The 16,011-nt window shown below is 39.5% G+C and overlaps 1 protein-coding gene across 2 annotated transcripts in view; it reads left to right on the forward strand.

The window, feature by feature from the left end:
• castor1 (cytosolic arginine sensor for mTORC1 subunit 1) overlaps window positions 1-16,011 on the forward strand; it is a 69,141-nt gene that overhangs the window by 15,779 nt on the left and 37,351 nt on the right. Inside the window, exon 1 of one of the 2 annotated variants that reach the window (XM_028824244.2) lies at window positions 1,526-1,777. The exons of the other annotated variant lie outside the window; for it this stretch is intronic. Within the exon in view, the coding sequence (XP_028680077.1) occupies window positions 1,665-1,777 (113 nt within the window). The 5' untranslated portion in view covers window positions 1,526-1,664. Of the gene's footprint in view, window positions 1-1,525; window positions 1,778-16,011 lie in introns of those variants that run through there. 2 annotated transcript variants of the gene reach the window in all.

The following is a 16,011-nucleotide window of genomic DNA, read 5'->3' on the forward strand; positions in this document are numbered from 1 at the left end:
CTACTGTGAGTTCTTTTAGGGCATACTCCTGCTATAACTGTGTAAGATCAATTTGTTAAACCACAGATTGTTTATTTCAATAACTTTACTTAATTTATAATAAAGCTTTAGGCAAACAATTTTCAGATTGATTACGAAGATTATCTGTCTAGTACAGCACATCTATCTAGTACAGCACCTTTCTGTACCTATCTACTCATTAATAGGAGATTGAATGTTGAATTTGTAATATTATAAACTAATCAAATAGACAAATTTAAAGAAATGTATGATATAAATGATGTTTAATGTATTACAGAAAATTAATGCCAAGTGCTAAATGTAAGTAGGAAAGTCTAAGCTGTAAATGTTTTACTGTATATACTGTACAAACTGGTGTCTTTTTAATATACTGTAATGGTAATAAAGGTTTGTTTAACATTAAAAAAAATAACATACTATATATGAATGTACTTACTGAATCCCGTCAGCCCTGAGTTGGATTAAGCAGGTTAGACAATGGATGGCTAGCTCTATTATTTCAAAAGCTTTACAGCCTGGTGGACACAATTCTTTGGCTGTCAGATTCTATAACTGATCACAATGAAAGTTGTTTCTGGTTGATGTCACCTCGTGTTGTTTTTTCCTTCGCACTTCATTTTCTTTTAGCAGTGCTTTTAGGTTGCAGCGGAAAATCTCCTAATAACCTTACATTCTCCAGAAATTTGAATAACCATAATAAGAAAATGGACGGATTATCTATTTATCTATCCATATCTCTAGATAACATGCATCTGTCCGTCTGTTATACAATAACTCCCGAAGTAATGGGGCTAGGACCCTGATCTTAGTCTTAATCGAAAGCGCATGGCCTGATATGTACTGGAAATTCAGTTCGTTACAACGGTTTGCTGAAAGGTTTATTGTAAGGAAAGCACCGCCCGTGCAAGCCCATCTATTGATAATCCACTACGACTTGTTGCATACTTGTTCAGAAATCATAATCAAGTCTAAGTTCTTAAGTGTCTAAACAGGCGGAGTTTACAATTCCTGTCTAGTATTAATGTCAATTATAATAATAATAATAACAACACATTAGGGCCCCAATGCTACTGCCAAAGTTAGATTCAGGTTGAGCATCCCACAAAAACGCCGACGCTCACCCTCACTCTGCTAGTAAAACTCCATTATGGAAATTTTCAAGTTTCTGGGTTTTTCCTTACGTCCATGTCACTCCGCTGTGCCACTGGTCCATCTGAACGCCATCACATCACAACAGCCCACGAAAACCGACAGCCGCTGTGATGCGATTATAATGATAACCGACTAATTTATAAAAGACAAAATGTGCTGGGGAAAAACTACAACATGCGAATGGCTTTAAATAAAGTAAAAACAATTTGTGGGCAATATCGGTAAAATATGTGTGAACTGAAGTAATAAGAGTTTAGGTGGATATGCGCGGTCTTAGCGCCGGCATTCTCCTGAGCACTACTGCGCACGCGTACCTTCTGATCTGTTTAAGTCAAGGAGGCGTGGCGCTCTGGGGGCAAGTCCTGCTCTGTCTGTTGCAGTTCGCTCGCCCGGGTAAATGTCGTCGTCCCCAGCACATGACTGCTCAGTGTTGCCGACATTTGAACGAGGGAAGCTTGTTTGGAGTGGCGACTTGTTAGCGAGTGAATGAAATGGATCTTCATATCTTGAATTATCGACTGAGAGTGACCAGCATCAACACGGCCGGCTTGTCCCGCTACACGCATGCACTCATTAAGTTGGTCTTCCTGAGTAACCAGACGAGGTGAGGCGTCTTCGTCAAAACCGGCTTGACCGCGAGTTCGTGGTGGGGTGGCGTTTGCCTGCTGCTGCGTGTTGCACAGTCCGACCGATCGAGGCCTCCTGGTTGGAAAGCGTGAGATTTCGGCTAGAAAAGGCGCTTCCTGGCCGCAGCGTGTCTGGGCATGACGAGGCAAAGGCAAAACGTGCCGAAAAAGCGGAGAACCGGGGGTTTGAAGGAGGATAAATACAAAAATGAGGTCCTGCTGTTTGTACACAGACCCATCAATAAGAGGGTGTAAAGTGAATACAGATAAATAACAGCCTGAGGACTGTGACCACGCTGCGCCACCAGGCTGTTAAAGTTTACTGTTATCATTTAGGTGACGCGCCTTCCCTTTCATTTTGCCGATGTTGTTAAAAACTGCACTCCTCATCGTTTCTACGTTACTTTTGTATGCAGTTGGAGGTGTCAGTCATAACCGGTTAAAAGTGTGGACTGTGGCACCCATCCTGTTACCAGTGCTGGGGAGTGATTGCAGTTGTGGATAGGTGGTCTGTTTTTGACACATTAGTATTGCACGACTAGCATTAAACTTGGCAGAAAGTTGGATGGTGCCCACATCAGAGACCATCGTGGCTGCCCATGATTCTACAGTTAGTCAGTGTGCTGCAGAGAGCACTATGCTGTATAATGTCACCCCCCATCATGCATGTCACGTTATAATTGACACATTAGGGTAGTGGCAATATTTGTTTCAGGACTGTAATACACTTTTTATTATATATAGGGTAATTTGGCGTTTTGCACATTTACTCAGTAAATTTCAAACCTGCATGGAACATAACCCTTTTCAGATTTTAAACTGGAACACACCCCAAGTCATTCTAATTGGTGCTAAACTTTAGCCTAGGAACATGAGCTTCTTTTCAGTCACACTTGGTGATGAATCTTGGTGTCATTTTTGATTCCTTCTTTTCTTATTCTTCCCAAATTGATCATGTTAAGAAACTTTTTTCCTCTTCTGTATCATATCCCCCCGTCTGCTCATTTCTCTCCTTTTCCAATGCTGAGAAACGTCTTCTCTACACTTTTACTACATCAACTACTGTATCTCCGTACTGGCAGATGCTCCTTCTTATCTTTTTTTCACAGATCCAGTTGGTTCTTTACAAAGACCTGCAGCGATGGGTACGTAACACCCATCCCACTCTACCCTCCACTGGCTCCTTGTGTCTTACAGGATTGAATGTAAAATTCTGTTAATCTGTAAAGCTTTATGTGGCCTCCTTCATCGCTACACGCCTGTCTGCCCACTAAGGTCCACCAATGCTGCCAGTCTCATTGTGCCCCAAACTGACGGCTCAGTTACCAATACAGAGCAGTTAGTTCCATTGCTCCCAGACTTTGGAACAACCTCTCTAAATTTAATGAGAAGAGCTGACTCAATTCATTCTTTTAAACAAGCAAATTAAAAAATTATTTATGGGGTACCCTTGCCCTTAAGGGACATTCTGACCCTTCTTTAAGTTCTGTCCAGATGTTCAGAATGATTTGCATTTGCATCACAAATTGTTATTTGTTCGGGGTTTTCTTGTAGTGTTTTGTATTTTTATTCTGGTTTATTGGGTCTTATTCTAGTTCAAAGCACCATGTTTCCTGTATTATCTTTATTTAGTGTTTTATGTGGATTTTATTTGTATCCAATGTCATATGCCCTGTTGTTCATTTAAAGTTTTTCTGAAGCGCCTTGAGCATGAGAGAGGTTCTACGGTATATATATATAAATATTATTACTTTATATTCAGGGTCACTGCTTTTATTATTACTTGTCTATGTAAAAGCTCTTTGAGTAGCAAGAAAAGTGCTACATTAATGTAAAGATTTGTGATATTTGGTTGATGCCTTTATCCAATGTCACTTACAACATTTGAGATCAAAATGGGTTACATTTCTTGGTTTTCCAAGTGGAGCACAGGCAGCGGAAGTGACTTGCAAGGTCCACTTTCAGTTGAGCTTCAGTCTTCTGACAGATGACCTCGCATTATTCACAAGCACCATTTGGTAAATTGAAGAATTCATACAGAATTCTGTGATGGTGAGTGGCCCAGGTCCTTGCGAGATCTGAACCTACAACATGCGGGTTTGAAGTCCAAAGCCTTAACTACTACATCACGTTGCCTGTCTAAAGTAATTACATTTCCTCTTTGTGTCTACCCTTATTTTCTTGGGGCTATACAGTTGGATTGAATTACGTGGAGTGTGCCGTCACCCCTAAATGCAAAACACGTGGGTTTAATTCTGATTGGTAACATATGCTGCAGTGCTGGGCTGGCATTCTGGAGATATTGAGGTGTGGGTCTTGTTCTCCTTTTGAATACAACACAGTCCTCCACATGGATATTTGATTTGCAGTTGCTTTGAGTTGTTGTTTAAATGTTTATAATTACTGGTGTGCTGTCCAGGGTTTGTTCCTGCTTTGTGTGCTATGCTTGTTGGGACAGGCTCCAGCATCTCTGCAACCCTGTAGATTCTGAAAATGTATGGATGTTTGCACTGTAATCAACATTTGCTTCAAGAGTGCAACTCACCCCCTCTTATTTTGTAGTGTGATTGCAAAACGAATTGAACATTTTCAAAAATGAGTCCCTTAGTAACTAATACAAACATTAAGCATCCACCAAACTGTAGAGTTACCCTTAATATTTTTCAGGATTTTGGCATTTGAGGCTATTAAGGAGTGCATTGTGGCTGCCATGCCAGGTATGGTAGAGAAGGTCCAAGATGACTTGGACTACAGGATTGACAAGGGGTGAATATTGAGCAATTGTGCGGTTAGGAAGAACTGTGTAAGTTCCTTTGCAAATCGTTTTAGGCTGCATCTTCGAATACATTTTTGAAAGTGTTCAATTTTTTTTTAAATCTTGTAGTTGGGGGGAGGGAGGCAGGGGGGTCTGGTTCCTGCCTTGTTGCCCCCCCCCCATACTGCCTAGATTGGTTCACTGCACCCCCGAAACTGGGTTACATGGGTTCATTAAACGAATGTGTGACAGGGTGGGCAGTGCAGTGTTCAGACGGTTTTACAGAAGAGCTGCCTGGAGCTTTTTAGGAAATGTGTCTGTTTGTTTTAAGAGCTCCCTAGTTATATTTGCTAGTTATAATCTGGAGGGTACTGAGCTGGTTGTACTATTTACATCTTCGGTTTGCGCTTTTGGAATACCTTCACACAAATGATTTACAACTTGTATGATTTCATCATGTTTGTACACAGTTGGCAACAGTTTATAAATTACTTGGAATAGGGGCACCAGGTATATACAGAAATACTAAAGAAATTTGCAGCCCTACAGTCTTAAAATGAAATGTTACTAAAGAAATTTGCAGCCCTACAGTCTTAAAATGAAATGTTACAAAAGGCTAGATGTAAACAGGCGGAGAGTTTACAGTTGCTTACAAGTGTACAAGCTTGGGCTGGAGTATGATTTCTGAACATGTATGTAGTGTGTCCAGTGGTATTATCAATAGATGGGCTTGTGGGGACCATGCTTAACCTACATTGAAGTGTACTTCTTACCAGTAAAGTTCTCACCAGGTTGCCACTACCTAATTTTTTTGTTTCTTTGAATTTCTAGAACCTATTGGGTCATAAGCTTTCAATGAAGACCAAGAACAAAGATCTAGCCACATTAGTTTGCGAGTAATCGTGCAACAGACCAGCATCACAATGAACTAATTACATCAAAAATGTGAAATGACTAATCCAGTATCAGTGGGATCTGTACAGAGCAATTAAACAATTGCAGGACTCTTTCTTTAAGAAGAAAGCTGGCTGCTTTCCTGCTGGTTGTTTATTATTGGACAAAACAGAGTTAAACTGGCAGGATCGGAGAGCTGCACTTGAAGCAATTTTTAGTAAATCCCTGGAAATCCTTCCTTTGTTATAAACTTGTTTTTAAACTGCAAATATAATCGGCAGCGTGGAGATTGTCCCTCAACATCTGGACACCACTGGGAGTGCAGATGTCAGCCTACTTCTCGAGTACAGGGCCTGCTCTGATTGATGGTGGCTTTTTCCTGTGGACCGATGAATTGTGGATGACTTCTTGTTGTGGTCTCTTGAATGTGTGCAGGTGTATTGCGACTAGTAGGGTTTTTATTGTTGCCCGGCTCTGATGTATAAACTAATTCTACTTCTTAACTCGACTGTGCTATTTGGACTTGCTTGTTGACATCGCAGTTGTTGCACATGTGTACAGTATTGGTGACTTTTATTTGCTTTACTTACCTAAGGCCTTGTAATGCATGAGAATGGCTTTTTATTTCCGTATTTCATTCAAAGTAGTACTTTAAGTAAATAGCATTCATTGCACAAAGAGGCAAATGATGTCTGAGATGCTCCTGCAGCATTTCTGCTGCTGAGTGAGTGTATTATTATTAATGATATCGCCAAGAGCGTGTACTGATAGATTTGTGTATTTGTCAGATTGTATAATACATTATCTCTTGACTAAAAAATAATGTCAGGAGAAAAGCTCAACGAACTGTTTCATCATCAGCTTGTTCTAGATTCGTCACCTAAAGAACCAGAGATTATTTTTAGCAGCTTTTGTATCATATTTCACTTGATCTTAAGTATTTGGGAATAGCAAACCTATGGTGACATTGAGAAGAAGAAAAGAAAAGCATTCCTGCACAAATAGTGGGGATGATTATCCTTTTTGTGAACTTCACACGTGCTGTTCAAATGCCTTGTTACTGACACTTCTGTAATTGCTAGCTAGCTGATGGTATGAGTCATTTTACCAAAGCAGCGGGATGTGTGTTTGCTGTTTATTATTGGACTTAATTCTTGGGTGCTTCTGTTTTATTTCCCCTTGGTCTGACAGACCTCCCAGTCTCTAATTCACTTAAATGCTTGTGTGGAGTGCTAGTTGTGACATCTGAGAAAATTGGGGCTTTGCATTTAAGCTATTCCAGAGGGATGATGGCAGGTTTTGTGTCGCAATGTTTTAAAGAGAATTTTTCTTTTCTTTTTCTTCACAAACTCTCTTCGATATCTGAAACATAAGACTGATTTCATTTTAAAATTGGGTTAATAACATGTTGAGGGCTTATAGAATATCATCGCAAGTTTCAATGCTTGGCAACGGCATATTATCTAAGAGTGTTACCCCATTTTCTTTTCTGTTGGTGATTGGTTGACCCAGTTATGGAGCTTGGATTATGTCTTTGGTGTTTATTTGTGATGTGAAATTCTGCTGAAACAATGAGGTGGTTGATGTTGCTCTGTTGTGAAAAGGCAGAGTGATTGTGCTCTCTTTCCTTTTAAAGCATTGTTTTAAGTAGAGCATGTCCCAGACTACAGACAAATTATCCCGTGGTCTTCATCTTATATGATTAAAATAACAGCCCTTTTATGCTTCTTTCTTTTGTTTGTTGTCTTCTCCTTGTCTGTTTATGCACAGTAAAGATGGTGGCTGCAGTGGACTTTTATCAGATTTTTTTTTTTTTTGCAGTCTTCTGCATAATAATAATGTTATTTCTTATATGTGTTGCAAAAGCCAAGATAGACAGAATAAAACAAAACAAAACTGTGAGTATATATAATAGGCTATACCACCAATTAAACCTCTTAAATGGCAATGCGATTCTCACATTAGTTTGTCCAAAATAATCTTTTATATTTATTATGTTTTTAAATTGCAATTAAAGATGTACATTGTTTTAATTTTTTTTTTTTTTTTTTTTAATTGGTTGAAGCTACTCAGAATGTCAGATCCACATTCAGTTTGTTTGTGGACCAATTTGACGTGTAGTCTGTCTAGCCTTGTTCAGCTCGCTTGTCATTTTGTTCTCATTGCCACAGAAGATGGTGTTTTAAGGTATGCACTTGTCACACATTGTCATTTTGCTTTTGCAGTTTTCCTCCAGTTGTTTTGGATGAAAACAAATACAGTCATGTGTAAAACTGAGTACACCCCATTAAATGTTTTTCCTTTTTTAACATATATTAGGACATATCAAGATTTGATATTCATTTAAACAGTATCTATAGATAGATTCGTTGTAATACATTTATTTATTTAGCTGATGCCTTTATCCAAAGCGACTTTCAACATTTGAGATGCGATTGCTTACATTTCTTTTTTCCAATTCGACTACAGGCGGGTGTAGTGACTTGCTCCGGGTTACACAGTGTCAGTGGTGGAATTTGAACCTCACAATCTCAGGGTTTGAAGTCCATGGTCTTAACCACTGCACTACACTTCCTGCCTATAGAATACTAATAGCAATAGAATAAACATCAACCCACACTTACATTTTGTATTCTATTGAATAGCTTAAATAAACAAAAATTAAAGCTTTCACATGTGAAAAAAGCAGGTTCAGCCCTGGTGCAAATGATTAGAACTTCATTAGAGAGGATCTTGCCTTATTTAAATGTTAGACATTTAGTTTGGTTTGCTCTTTGTTGGTAAAGTGTATTATCACCATGTCCAGATGTAAAGAGCTCCATGGGAACTTTAGAAAGAAGGTTATAGCGTCTGGGAAGGGATTTAAAAAGATCTCCAAACAACTGAAAATTAACCATTTGACTGTCTGGAAGATCATTCCAAGAGGAGAAGATTTCAGGCAACTGCCAACTTGTCCATGGTAGGCCACCACAGAAAGTTTAATGAGAGAATAGAACACAAGATACTGGAAGCTGCCTTTAAGAGCCTCAGAATTTAATAATGGGACCTACAGGTAGCTCTTGGCACTGTTGATGTTAAAGTGCATGAGTCTACCATTAGAAAGAGGTTGTACAAATTAGGGTTACCTAGGAGGTTTGCCAGAAGGAGACCTTTGCCTGGATGTTAATGGGCAATCTTTAGTTTTTCTCTCGATTTACAAGGACCAGGAATTCCACAACAATGTTCTCTGGCCAGATGAGGTAAAGATAGAGTTTTTGGTATAGTATTAGAAGATGTTATGGTTTGGGACTGCTTTGCTGCATCAGGACCTGGGCAGCTCACCAACATAGAATTTGGTATGAATTCTTCATTGTATCAAATGGTGCTTGTGCATAGTATGAGGTGATCTGCTGAAAGTGGACCTTGCAATGCGATAGTGACCTTAAACATATCAGTGATGCCAACAACAAATGGTTGAAAAGAAGGAAATGGAAGGTTCTGCAATCACCAAGGCAAAGCCCGTAGCTAAATTCCATCAAGATGCTGTGGGGGATTTGAAGCTGGCTGGGCACACGACAACCCTCAAATATGACACAGCTGAAAGAATTCCATATGGAGGTCTCCCAGTCAATACCAGAGACTGCTAGACAGTTATAGGAAACGGTTACTTGAGGAGGCAACACCAGCTATTAGAACCAAGGGGGACTTCCTTTTTCACATTCAGAAATGACATCTGTTTATTTTTTAGTTGATTAAATTATTTGAAAGTGATGTTTCTGTTTTTTCATTTGCATCACCTTTATCTGAAGATACTGTTTAAATGAAGACCAAATCTTGATATGTCCACGTGTTCTTTTTTTTTTTTTTTTTTTTACACTTCATGGGGTGTGCTTGTGTTTTTTTTTTTTTTTTGGATGAGATTTTGTGAAACATAAGGACCTTTTGGATAACTGTCTAAAGCTTGTAGTCTAAAGCTCTGTAGTGTAATTGTTTTCAAATGAAGAGAATAGATTTTCTTGCTTGGCCCAGTCAGATTTCATTGAATATCTTTGGCAGGGATTCAAAATTTCTGTTCATCACCGTTCCCCTAATTATGATCTGAAATTTTTCAGGTAAAGAGGATAGAATTTTTGAGGTAAGGTGGTGGTGGTGGTTGTTCTCACTAAACATGGTGCAGGTGAGTGGTGAATTGTGTCAAATTGAATAGCACGTGCAAATAAGAATTTGGCTGTACTCTGTATATGTCACCTTAATGGTCCTAGAAACCTTACTTGCAACCTTTGACTTTCCAGAAACACCTTCAAGATATAGGTAAGTGTAGTGAGGCTAGACATGGAGAAAATATGGGAATGCAGTTTCACAAATTTATAATCAGATGGTCTAATTCTCAGGACAACTTATGGAAATATCCACCTGTGACATAAAGGATAAGTTAATTTTATCCCCTTGCTTGAAATTAGACTGAGACAGAAAAAGGAATTGCTAGAGCAGTAAAGAATATTAATGTCTCCACAGTAGTAAATTAGATCGACTCCTTGACAAACAGGTTGGTGTGAATTTTATGTTTCCGGTTTTGGTAAATAAGTAAGAGCCACAGTGATTTCCTTTATTTCAGTCCTCTGGTGATGTGGATATGGTAGACTGTTCCTGTAGTAATGGCCATGTGTCTGTTTTGAGCTTTGGAATCAAAGAAGGGTTATTTTTCTTTATGTATATGTGTGTATGTGTATGTATATGTATATATGTGTTTATATATATATATATATATATATATATATATAATATATAATGAGCAGTTAATATGTTTTCTATTATTAAGTAAGTATAAGGGACAGAGATATTCACGGACTGTGCATCTGTTTATTTGTACAAACTCTCTGCTTCTGTGTGGTCTGCTTTTCCTAACTATCGCAGTGGGTGGCTAACAGTCCACAGTATTTATCTACATACCTTTCATTTTTTGCACAGGGACTCTTCACAGCAGGTGCATTGTGACCAAGTCACTCAGCTGCTAGGGAATGGTCTTTGGTTAGCTGAGTTTTCCATGAAGTCTAGGGAGAACACAGTTGGTTTGGTGAGTTGTTTAATTTTAGCATGCTCGTCCAGAAAGAGAGCATGGCAGAATAGATGAATAGTTGCTCCACAACCAGATTTCAGTCTCTGTACAGGCTTGTAAATAAAGTCTGCCTGGCAAAACATCAGCTTTCTTGTTTTTCTGTATTTTATGGTAATTGCAAACAGGACAATTAATACTGGAATTTTATTAGTTCATGTTTGTTTTGGTAGTTTTAACGGTTGTTTACAAAGATACAGTTTCAAAATAAAAGTACAAACAATGTCGAAAAAATGCTGCAAGCCTTTGTGCAACTGAGAATAAGGTGGTTTGGTTTCAACTGCTTGCCACTGTTTAAGAACGACTAGATAACTCCACTGCTGTGGAGGCGTTCATCAAGTATGTGTGCTTGTGGACCAAATGCAAGTCCAAAGTAGCTCTGATACTAGTTGTGAATTTGACTCAAAATTTACTGCGTATATCTGAAATAGATGTTTGTCATACTATTTTCACCCTATGTGGTGGAGTTGGCTCTGGCGTAGGAATCAATTATGGGATTACTGGAGTCATTTCAGTTTCACGTTGCATGCTGCCTTTATATACTGTAATATAAAAATGAGTATTGTGTACTTTTGAAGGGGGATGTTGGGTCAGCCTTGATTGAGAGTGGAAGTGCAGCACAACACAATGGAGAATTAAAGGGTTGTTGCTTAAATCCAGTTTGGTCAGCTTTTCTTCATTATTTAGGCACTATGAGCGGTCCACCTTGAGCTAAGAGTGCAAATCCGACATGACCGCGTTCCTGGGGTCAACCCAGCAAGGAGTTCCCAAAATTCTGGGACCCAGTCAGACCAAAAAGAACAAATTCTCAACTCATAAGAGCAGAGAATATTGATAAAGAGGCCTTGTGGATGATGGATGGAACAGCTAGCAATAATAATAGGGTCACCATTTAAAAAACACACAAACCTTTGCTTTCTTTCCTTAACCCATTCTACAAATATACTAAAGCAATGATGGGTACTTCAGCTAATAAATTATATTTAAAAAAAAAAAAAAATGCCATAATGGTATCGCCACAGCCTTTAAACCCAAACTTAACAGGTTAGGGAGCTAAAACAGTAGCCTGATGATTCATGATTGAGTCTAATTACAAATGGAGGAGACAGAGCTGAAGTTGAAGGTTTTGTATGCTGACTCCACTGCTATGGCTGAGGCTCAGAACTAACTCTTATTCAGTGAGTTATTGTTGTATATACAGTGGTGTGAAAAACTATTTGCCCCCTTCCTGATTTCTTATTCTTTTGCATGTTTGTCACACAAAATGTTTCTGATCATCAAACACATTTAACCATTAGTCAAATATAACACAAGTAAACACAAAATGCAGTTTGTAAATGGTGGTTTTTATTATTTAGGGAGAAAAAAAAATCCAAACCTACATGGCCCTGTGTGAAAAAGTAATTGCCCCCTGAACCTAATAACTGGTTGGGCCACCCTTAGCAGCAATAACTGCAATCAAGCGTTTGCGATAACTTGCAATGAGTCTTTTACTGCGCTCTGGAGGAATTTTGGCCCACTCATCTTTGCAAAATTGTTGTAATTCAGCTTTATTTGAGGGTTTTCTAGCATGAACCGCCTTTTTAAGGTCATGCCATAGCATCTCAATTGGATTCAGGTCAGGACTTTGACTAGGCCACTCCAAAGACTTCATTTTGTTTTTCTTCAGCCATTCAGAGGTGGATTTGCTGGTGTGTTTTGGGTCATTGTCCTGTTGCAGCACCCAAGATCGCTTCAGCTTGAGTTGACGAACAGATGGCCGGACATTCTCCTTCAGGATTTTTTGGTAGACAGTAGAATTCATGGTTCCATCTATCACAGCAAGCCTTCCAGGTCCTGAAGCAGCAAAACAACCCCAGACCATCACACTACCACCACCATATTTTACTGTTGGTATGATGTTCTTTTTCTGAAATGCTGTGTTCCTTTTACGCCAGATGTAACGGGACATTTGCCTTCCAAAAAGTTCAACTTTTGACTCATCAGTCCACAAGGTATTTTCCCAAAAGTCTTGGCAATCATTGAGATGTTTCTTAGCAAAATTGAGACGAGCCCTAATGTTCTTTTTGCTTAACAGTGGTTTGCGTCTTGGAAATCTGCCATACAGGCCATTTTTGCCCAGTCTCTTTCTTATGGTGGAGTCGTGAACACTGACCTTAATTGAGGCAAGTGAGGCCTGCAGTTCTTTAGACGTTGTCCTGGGGTCTTTTGTGACCTCTCGGATGAGTCGTCTCTGCGCTCTTGGGGTAATTTTGGTCGGCCGGCCACTCCTGGGAAGGTTCACCACTGTTCCATGTTTTTGCCATTTGTGGATAATGGCTCTCACTGTGGTTCGCTGAAGTCCCAAAGCTTTAGAAATGGCTTTATAACCTTTACCAGACTGATAGATCTCAATTACTTCTGTTCTCATTTGTTCCTGAATTTCTTTGGATCTTGGCATGATGTCTAGCTTTTGAGGTGCTTTTGGTCTACTTCTCTGTGTCAGGCAGCTCCTATTTAAGTGATTTCTTGATTGAAACAGGTGTGGCAGTAATCAGGCCTGGGGGTGGCTACGGAAATTGAACTCAGGTGTGATACACCACAGTTAGGTTATTTTTTAACAAGGGGGCAGTTACTTTTTCACACAGGGCCATGTAGGTTTGGATTTTTTTTCTCCCTAAATAATAAACACCATCATTTAAAAACTGCATTTTGTGTTTACTTGTGTTATATTTGACTAATGGTTAAATGTGTTTGATGATCAGAAACATTTTGTGTGACAAACATGCAAAAGAATAAGAAATCAGGAAGGGGGCAAATAGTTTTTCACACCACTGTATGATCTTTGTTACTGTTACACACACACACACAGGTATAATAATGCACACTTCACTGAAAAGCCGAGCATGTTATACATTTTATATAAAATATAATTGTCACTGCCTGTTCAGGAATTTGTTCTCTGACACCAGAAGTAGTTGGACTCTAACTTGATGCCTCCTCAGCCAATGACATGGAAGGAGTTTTCCTTTAGCTCAATTGGATATGCTGAAGGCCTCGGTTTTGCAGCTATGAAACGGGGAGCTGTAGGACATGGAGTAATTTCTTGCCACTGACATTTGAGGGTGGAGGGTTTTGCAAAGCTGTTGAAGAGAGTGTGATGCTATGTAATATAATATCCTCTCCCATTTGCAGTAGTAGTCAGAGGTCCATTTAGTCAATTGGACAGATGGAGCACTCCTTTACCACAGCTGAACAAGGAGAAGCATACAGTTGTGTGCAGTTTGTTGTCAGTGCAATACAGTGTAGTTAGAATAACATAACAGAATAACATAAAATGACATGACCCTATAACACAATACGTAAAATGCAAATGGAAAAAAGAAAATGCCATATATACAAGAAACTCCTTTTTTATATTATGGTTTACTTTTGTGGATCCTAATCAATGGAATCTACTAGGATTCCTTATGATGTTTCAGCATTTTATAATATTTCAATTTATGCTTGAAAACCGTTCTTGTGTCTCTTAATTGACTCATGTCCAGCATAATTATGTTGTATCTGTATAGTTTATCTTCTGTGTAGAATCATTTTTTTTCTTTTGTACTCTGTGACAGATAGAGGTCTCCGTGACCCCTTGAACCCTCAGACTAGACGTCAGACACCAGGTAAAAGTCCAAATAATGATTTATTAATAATAATAATTGTGCACAAAGCACCCTCCTCTCCACAATACTCAATAATAACAATAATCAATAATCAATCCTCCACACTCCCAGACACTTTTCCACCCTTCCTCCCAGCTCAGCTCAAATGTCTGGGCTTACCCAGAGTCCTTTTATAGCCCCTGACCCAGAAGTGGATCCTGGCCAAACCCCCAAGTACTTATCCCTTCCGGGTCAGGGTAAACAGTCCTTTTCATCCCGGGAGCACGCCGCTTCCTCCAGTCACGTGACTGTGACTCACTCCCGGGTTATAGGGCATGCAAGAGCCCACTAGCCCCCCTACAGCGACTCCTGGCGGCCCCCAAGGTATCCAGCAGGGCTGTGTCACAACACTACAAAGTCCATGAGGCCCTGCTGGAACTCGGGGCACAAATATGCTGTCCGGAGGGCTCCTCCTAGCGGCCTGGGGGTGGCGACCGGAGTCCATAGCCGGTCGTCCATTACAACTCCTACTCTCCAAATGTCTCTCTTTCTCTCTCTCCCCCCCCCCCCCCCCCCCCTCCATTTTTAATTTACCCTTGGTGTTTGAAACCATCCTTAAAGTTATGGAGTTCATTTTATGCAGCTGTCTCCTTTGCTCAACAGTTGTTTTACTTGTTGAAATCTAAGGGTTGTAGTTCAACTCAAACTTATGGAGGGTGTTTTTTTGTTTCTGTGTGTGTAAGTCTGTGTGAGTTAGTGCTTTTAAATATATCATGTGCAGCAGTTTAGTTTTAAAGGACAGAGTGCATGCTATTCCAGTTTTATTTGTGGTGTATGTTTTAAGTACAATCCATTTATTGCTAAGCACTAGTGATAAGCAAACCCTTCTGAGTTTGCTTAGTGTTCAGTTCAGTGAAATCGAGGAAATGTTCAGGAACTATGCAAAATGCATTCAAGTTAATGGGGCAGGATTGGACTACAATGGTACAATGGTGTTTTAAGTGTTCTTGAGGGCTAGGGAAGCATCTGCCAACTATGCTGGACTGATTATTATGGGCTAAAAATGTGACTTGAGCTGTTTGGAAGCAGTGCTAACCATTGTGCTACCATGCCTTTATCAACAAAAGACACAGGCGGAACAAAAACCATAAACAAAATACAACAAATTTCCACAAACTAGCAATTATGGGGGGGAGGTGCAGATCATTGCACTCACAGAGTTCCAGTCTTGGGGTGCACCTTAGCCGTGTGTCAGCCTGGGACTGGCTCACTCCATTGTTTGAAGTCATGGTCCGGAGTGGAGCTGCAACATCTTTTTTTTTTTTTTTTGTACATGATCTCTGTGCAAATGGTTTGCACTTTTTTTTTTTTTTGTCTTCCATGAAGAAGACAGAAACGCCTTGAACACAGCAGTACATTTTTCATTATCATTTCAGAGGGTTGCATGTGTCTTTTGTATCATGGCTGTAGCACACAGCTAATTATGTATGAAAATTAGCCACATGGCACTGTTTTTTCCAGGAAATGGGGATCAATGTTATGTCTAGTGGCAGTACTCCTAATATTCTCATACTGCCAAGCTTTTGTGTCCTCTAAATGTATTCGGGGGGGACGCTGGAGTACTGATTGGATCTTGATATCATGGATGCCAGAAGCAGATTGGCAGTGATCTTTAAGTATACATACATACATGAAGATTTTTTGCATGGCTTCTACAGCTATTGTTACACTAGCCTTGCAAAGCATAATTGGGTACTAGAGGGGAAAAAATGTTAATCTTAAACCGGCTACAAGGAGAATTTTCCCCCAAAAAAATATTTGGTGAACAATGTCACTAGCAAA

Source organism: Erpetoichthys calabaricus, chromosome 18, assembly GCF_900747795.2.
Source record: "Erpetoichthys calabaricus chromosome 18, fErpCal1.3, whole genome shotgun sequence".
NCBI lineage: Eukaryota > Metazoa > Chordata > Cladistia > Polypteriformes > Polypteridae > Erpetoichthys > Erpetoichthys calabaricus.